We start from the raw sequence: 6,746 nt of genomic DNA on the forward strand, positions 1-6,746 counted from the left end.
AGATGCAGTGGGGGTAGCCTTTGAGTCATTTACCAGATGTGGAAGGGACAAGCTTGGTAGAAGTGGAGGTTTGGATGTGGAGGTGCAGGTCTGAGAACTGGGGGACATCTGAGAAGGTACGGAGTGAATGCCCAGCTACAGAACTTCACCCAACGGAGAATGAGAAATTCCTATAGCCTGTGCAGACTCAACTCCAGCAAACTTGGGCAACCCCTTTCTTTTCAATGATGGAATCTGAGCATTTCTGGCTCTGAAGGAGGCGAAACTAGAATGTGGAAGGTTAAGGGCAGGAAGGAGACCTTTTCTATGTAGGTCAACATTCCTCAACACCGTATGATGACCCTTGTCTAGGCTCTGAATCCCACCATCTGGTTAACGCTGGCTAGCAACCGGAACTCGGGGCGTGAAAGACCTGTCCATTTTGTTGTCTATTTTTATCAACATTAGCCTTGGGCCAAGCTCCGGTTCCAGCTTCCGGCTTCTTTCTTTGGCCATTCTTCAGGGAAGTGGGTCAAACCCTCATCCCTTCCCCCTCCTAAAGTCTGTCTTCTGGCTGGGCCCCAGCATGGGACCAGCTAATATGACAGTTGGTCCTGCTGCTTTGAAGTCCTTATTTCTGGCCCACTGTCACCTGCCTGGCAGCCCAGTGACCTTTTCCTGCAGTTCTGATTCATCCGAGTCCACGGGGAAAGTGAAGATGAGATTCTGTAGCTGCAACTCAATGAAGAAATGGAAGATGAGATCGGAGAAACGTCAAGAACGTACACAGTTGCCTGGTAAACATGAAATGATTGCTACAGTACAGTTTTAGAAGGTATGGGGGGGCGGGATGTAATTATGATTTTCTCTCAAACCTGAGGGGTCAGAGAGCCCAGATAGTGGTCAGCACTTCTTTCCTGGGGTTAATAAAAAGAAACCTGCTATAGTGAAAAATAGTGTTTTACTATATGATGAAACTATTAACCTTTGGGAGGACATTTAATATCGTTTACAAAATTGAATAAACTCACCGGACAAAGGGTCTGAGGGAGAAATGGTTTAATACTCAATATTGGAACAGTGGCTAACACAGGGCAATAACAGTAGGGCGCAGTGACATTTCAGTACTCTTCATGGCAAAGTGACAGCCTAGAGCCTGTCCCCTCCATGAGCAGCATGCCTTTGGCCTCATGGCCCTGGCTTTGTTTCCTGGTATGTAGCCATCTGAAAAAGTACCAGGCTTCTCTGAGCTTTTCCCGAAAGGACCTTCAAGGAATGGGGTAGAGAACCATGGCAGCAGGCCAGGCCTGTGACACTAGCCACAAAACCCAGGGTTTGTGATGCCCCGGCTCACCAACAGTATCCTTCCAGATAGCTGGCTGCTGCTTCAGCTATACAGAGGTGATAACAAATGGGTTGGACTTAATTAGTGTCTGGGTACACCTGTCATGGGTTTTAGAAAGCTCAAGAATTGTTCTTTCTAGGCCAGACCCAGAACTCCCAGGCAGGAATGTGCTGGCTGGGACATGCGTTCTTCTGTGTTTGGAGCAATGCTGCCTCTGCCAGAGAGCAGTTGGAAATGTTCTTCTACAAGGAGGATGCGAAGGCATGGTCAGCTCCCCGGTGCTTCACTGAGGGCATCCTCTACTCAGCTGATGAAGACACATGGTGTCATTACTAATGGTCGAGCATGTGGCATAAGGGGCAGGTGTCCAGGGCAAGGAGCTAAAACAGTGACTTTGTCAGGGGTTCTGCCAGGCTTCCTATGTGACCTTGGTCAACTTGATGGTGATGATCTACACTTTCCTCAGCAGTGAACTGGAAACAAACTTAGAAAAGGGTTTTCTAAGACCCTTAGTTAGGGCTCCTTTGACTGGTGTGTTGCTGATCTTGGTGGGTAAATGCTACCAAGAACAAGAAGTCTTGTCCAGGTAGCTGAGGTAAAAATACTAAGCTACTGGGAGGTAAAATCAAAGAGTCCCTGGAGCTCCTACAAGAATAAAGGCTCCATTGCTTCCATCTGTGCGTGTGAGTTTAAACATGCCTGGACACAGGTAGGGGACGTGAATGGCTCCTCCCAGAGAGGTTTCATCTTTGTGCTTCAAATGGACACAGAAGTCCGGGTTGCATGATAAACTCCCATTTCCCCCGATCTAAACGGCTAAGTTACAGACCACTAAAAGCTGGGATTGCGTTCTTGTGCCCCCGCTGTTTAAACCTCATGCTTTATGATAGACTTATGCTGCGGTCACTGAAAAGCAGTTTCATTTTCAGAACCTTCTGTAGCTGTTCGTTTCTAGGCCATAAAACAATGTGGCTTCCATAATCCCATCGGGTATTTTAAATTGTTAGAAGAATGTATTCTTCGGTTCGCTGACACTCTCAGGTCTGTTTAATCACCTTCAAACTATTTAAATTAATGAAAGTGTATGCGAATTACTAATTGCCCTAGGACTGTTGATTTAACTGCAACAAAATAGTAGTTCCCATCTTGAGGCCACACGGAAAGGTGGGGAAGCCTGCAGGTGATTAATTGGTGCTGTCCCTCTACCACTTACCAGCCAACCGAGGGAATGTTTAAACAAATCACCCATCCATTTTGGGCTTTCATTTTCCTTAATCAGAAAACTAGAAAAATTGGTGCCAGCCCATGGATGAAATAAGTTAGAAATATTCCAGGTGCTTCCCGTATTCTCTGCGCAGTGCTGACCGCTAGAAAAATGCCCATTTGTTGTCCCTAACACTGCTGCCGTCACACTTTCCAGCGTGCTTGGTGCCTTCACCGGCATTTTCCCATTTCAGGGTCATAATAATGCTGTAAGACAGATGAAGCAAAGATAATAAATCATAAAAGAAAGCTTTGAGATCAAAATTCACTCATAGTATCAGATCTAGTATGTCAAAGTCGCAAGGTAGAACTTGCTGTCAAACATGATGCCCTGAGTTCAGTCCCCACATGGTAGGAGAGAACAGATTCTTGCTTGTTGTCCTCGATCCTCCACACATGCGCAGCATACATGCACACTCACATACATACATGACCATATACAATAAAGTAAAATAAATAAACGAAAACGATGAGGATTAAAAACCTAGCATGTTGACAGTGGCTGCCAAGGTACTTGGACTGGCAGTCCCCACATTCTCATTGTATGCTGACCTCCTCACCATGCTGGAGAAAAGAATGCTGTCCTAGCACGCGGGTCTCCTAGATATTCTGTTCCGAGTAACCGCCTGCTCCTAGGATGCCCCCATGATGTGGAGGCGTTCAGGACATTTTTGATTTTTGTGGTCAGAAATCATGTTACTATTCCCAACGTACACAGCAGCGGCATAAGGTGGCTTAAGGCCCAGATAAAGGAGTTACCTTTGACAAAGGGGGCAGGGGAGGGGGTGAGCAGTGGCTCAGTGCTTCAAGTCTGGCCCTCTCCCAGTCACACTAACGTGTGGCAGAAGTGCCGGCTGAAATGACGGCAGAGCTGACACTGTAGCCACATCCTGGCTTTGTCCCAAATTCACAATTGTTTTTCCTCCAAAGTTTCATTCAAAGACCTTACCTCTTCACTGTATCATTGGACCCTTCCGAAATGATGTCCGTTCCCATTGATCCTGGGACAAAAGCTCCAGCCCCTAGAAAATACCAGGCAAAAGAGCTCCGATAATTAAGCTTTGACATTGCTCAGAGGGTGCTTGCCTCGCTTTGGTCTGGATCCAGTGGGAAAGTGAATGATCCAACCCTAGGGACCGTGCTGACATTAGGAAATTCAGTACTGCCCCTACCAGCTGGCCTTGTCTGAGGATAAAGAAACGTCCACTGCAAGAGGGTAACAGGACCATTGTGCCGACAATAAAACAATAAAAGAGAAACGGAAGCCAAAGGTGGACAGAAATACCTCGCACCATTTTCTAGAACCTCAGTCTACTGATGATTAACCTCCCAGCCCTGCAATAACTCGCTCAGATCTTGTCAGGGCAGTAGCTGAAACGCAACCTGTGTTTAATCATCTGATCAAATAGCACTGTCTAAAAATTAGAAATTGTAACTCTTAAAAATCATTCATTTTCTCTTTCATTTCTCCTTCAGAAAATAAGTAATTTTTGTTTGGTTTGTTTTGTAGTTATGGGGGGTATTTGGACATAGATGCGAAGTATTCGGTTATATTTTTTATTATGGTACCAGGAACCAGGCATTTTAAAAAAAAATCACTGGATTTAATAATTTTGAATCTTTGTGTCTCCTCTGAGATAGGACCAGATGCAACCAGAAGGATTTATAGGGTGTAAAATTGAGAATGGATTAGAAAAGGCTTTCTGCGTTCTGCCCAACACATCCTAAATCAACATTCTCCCCAGCGGACCATACCAATCTCTGGCTGGCCAAGTGGGGAAGTTGCCATGGCAACTGACTGGCAAGCACAGCCAGTGGAATGTGAATGCAAACAATGGAATGATAACATTGTGTGCAGAGTTGCACAGGGAGGCTGCTTCCAGCCAGGCACATCCCGGAAGTGGGGATTGCGGGTCCCCTCCCCCCCGCCCCCCCGCGGTTTCTGTCCCCCCTGTAGTTTTGTTGCTCATTTGAAATTTATTGTTCCCTTTCCCATTGATTCAAAAACTTTACTGCCATAGACAGGCAGGTGAGGGTGAAGTCAGGCCCCACCAGAGAGTCAGAGCAGTGCTAGGAAGACCTGCCTGACTGTTGGATGAAAACTCCTGAGGTTGAAACCGGCCAAGGGAATTCCGGTGACTCTTTTGCGCCACCTCGCGGTCCGTTAGATACAGTACATGAAGTCTTTCCTTAGACCCATGACCGGCAGCCACTGGACAGACAGAAAAAGTTAGAACCTGAATGTGTGGGAACCTCATAGTCCCTCTCTCAGTAGAATACAAAGTGTCTTTTCTAAACCTTTCACTGAGAGAGAGAGAGAGAGAGAGAGAGAGAGAGAGAGAGAGAGAGAGAGAGAGAGAGAGAGAGAGAATGCAGAAATGAGAAAAGAATGAAAGTCTAAGTCACATGCTGGCCAGACAAAAGAAGCTAAGGGAGGAGGAAGCTGCATGGCTCTGTTTTTCCAGAAGAGTCAGTCTTGTGGCTGAGCAGAACAATTCACTCTGTGGTGGTCGGGAAACAGAAGCACGGAGTAATTGGGGGAAGATACAGTACCCAGGACACACCATGAGTAACGGAGTCGCACCAACTCAACCCCACCCGTACCCTTCACCACCTCACAATCACGACATCAATTCTTCGGCTAAGTCAGAGGTTTTGCCATCTCATCAGACACGCCCAGTCAAGCCAACAGCCAAGAGTTAGGATAATACCAGGAGCAGCAGGAAGGCGTTAGTGTCAGTGGACTGGCCTGGCCGGGGAGGGTTCTTAATGATATTTTTATTTTTTAATTAATTAATTAATTAATTTTAAATTTTGTTTTGTTTTGTTGTTTTTGAGACGGGATTTCTCTGTGTAGCTTTGGAACCTATCCTGTAACTTGCTCTGTAGTCCAGGCTGGCCTCAAACTCACAGAGATCCACCGGCCTCTGCCTTCCAAGTGCTGGGATTTAAAGGCGTGCGCCACCACCGCCCGGCAATAATAATGTTCTTAATGATACTTTTGAGTTCTTTTCATAAAAATCTCCTCGCCCTTGCTGGCAGCATCAATAAAACAGTAACGACAAATAGGGTGGGCGCCATCAATCCCGCTTTACGACCCTGTATTCATGTCCAGTGGGTCGCACCGCCTGTGGAGCTACCACATCAGCATAGACCACATCTCCCCTCATCACCCCATCCTCATTCAAAAACCGTAACTGAGTCCGCTGAACTCCAGAAACGTGCAATGACGGAGCTGTTTCTGTGTTTCCTCCAGGGTTTGAGTTTTTTGAAACCAGCGCCAAGGATAACGTGAACGTGAAGCAAACCTTCGAGCGCCTCGTGGACATCATCTGTGACAAAATGTCGGAGAGCATGGAGACTGACCCAGCAATCACCGCTGCGAAGCAGAGCACGAGACTCAAGGAAACGCCTCCCCCGCCGCAGCCCAACTGTGGATGCTAATATCTCCCACACAGGAGCTCCGAGTGGCTCCAGGGAGGCCAAGAAATAGCATTTATAAATGGTCTAGTAGCCTCCACTTATACTGCCTAACAATTATTTGAAGGAAGTCTTTGATGTCAGTGGCCCATATATGCATTCAAACCTTGAGCAATTTTCCCGTGTTAGTACGTGGCAAACTCGACCTTACGTTTGTAAGGGTCGTTCATCTATAAACACCTGGTACTTGCATGTAACTCGTTATTTATTTGCCTTCTAGAATTTCTTTTGCAATTTTTTTTTCTCGGTTAAGCTATTGCTGAAACCTCAGACTATAATTTCACGGCAAATAACTTTTGCACTCTGGATTCAAATCACGCTTCTCTCATTTGTGTGGATGGTGACTTAGGGACCACTTGTGTGTGTACACTGTGAGCAGGGGGAGTTGTCAGGAAACTTAGTCTGACTGAAAAGGGAGTGGGGCTTTTGCTCTTGATTGGAGACCCTATCAGAGGTCTGGGCAGTTTATATAAGGAAATGTATATACATTGCACTTTCATTAATAGTAATTGAAGGGTGTAGTGCCTCTTTAAAAAAAAAATGAAGGGGGGTGGGTCCAATGGCGCTTGGGAGGCTGAGGCAGAAGGATGAGTTAATGTAGGCCTGAGCTACAAACCATAAAATTCTTATCACGGAAAAAAAAGTAGAAAAGAAAATGAAATTGAAGTGTTTCCAAGGC

General features: G+C 46.1%; 1 protein-coding gene across 1 annotated transcript in view; it reads left to right on the forward strand.

Moving 5' to 3' along the window:
• Window positions 1–6,031, forward strand: part of Rab3c (RAB3C, member RAS oncogene family) — a 174,388-nt gene extending 168,357 nt beyond the window's left edge. Inside the window, exon 4 of the mRNA XM_038323846.1 lies at window positions 5,844–6,031. Within this exon, the coding sequence (XP_038179774.1) occupies window positions 5,844–6,031 (188 nt within the window). The remainder of the gene's footprint in view (window positions 1–5,843) is intronic.
• Window positions 6,032–6,746: the final 715 nt, after the last annotated feature.

Source organism: Arvicola amphibius, chromosome 3, assembly GCF_903992535.2.
Source record: "Arvicola amphibius chromosome 3, mArvAmp1.2, whole genome shotgun sequence".
NCBI classification, from domain to species: Eukaryota; Metazoa; Chordata; class Mammalia; order Rodentia; family Cricetidae; genus Arvicola; species Arvicola amphibius.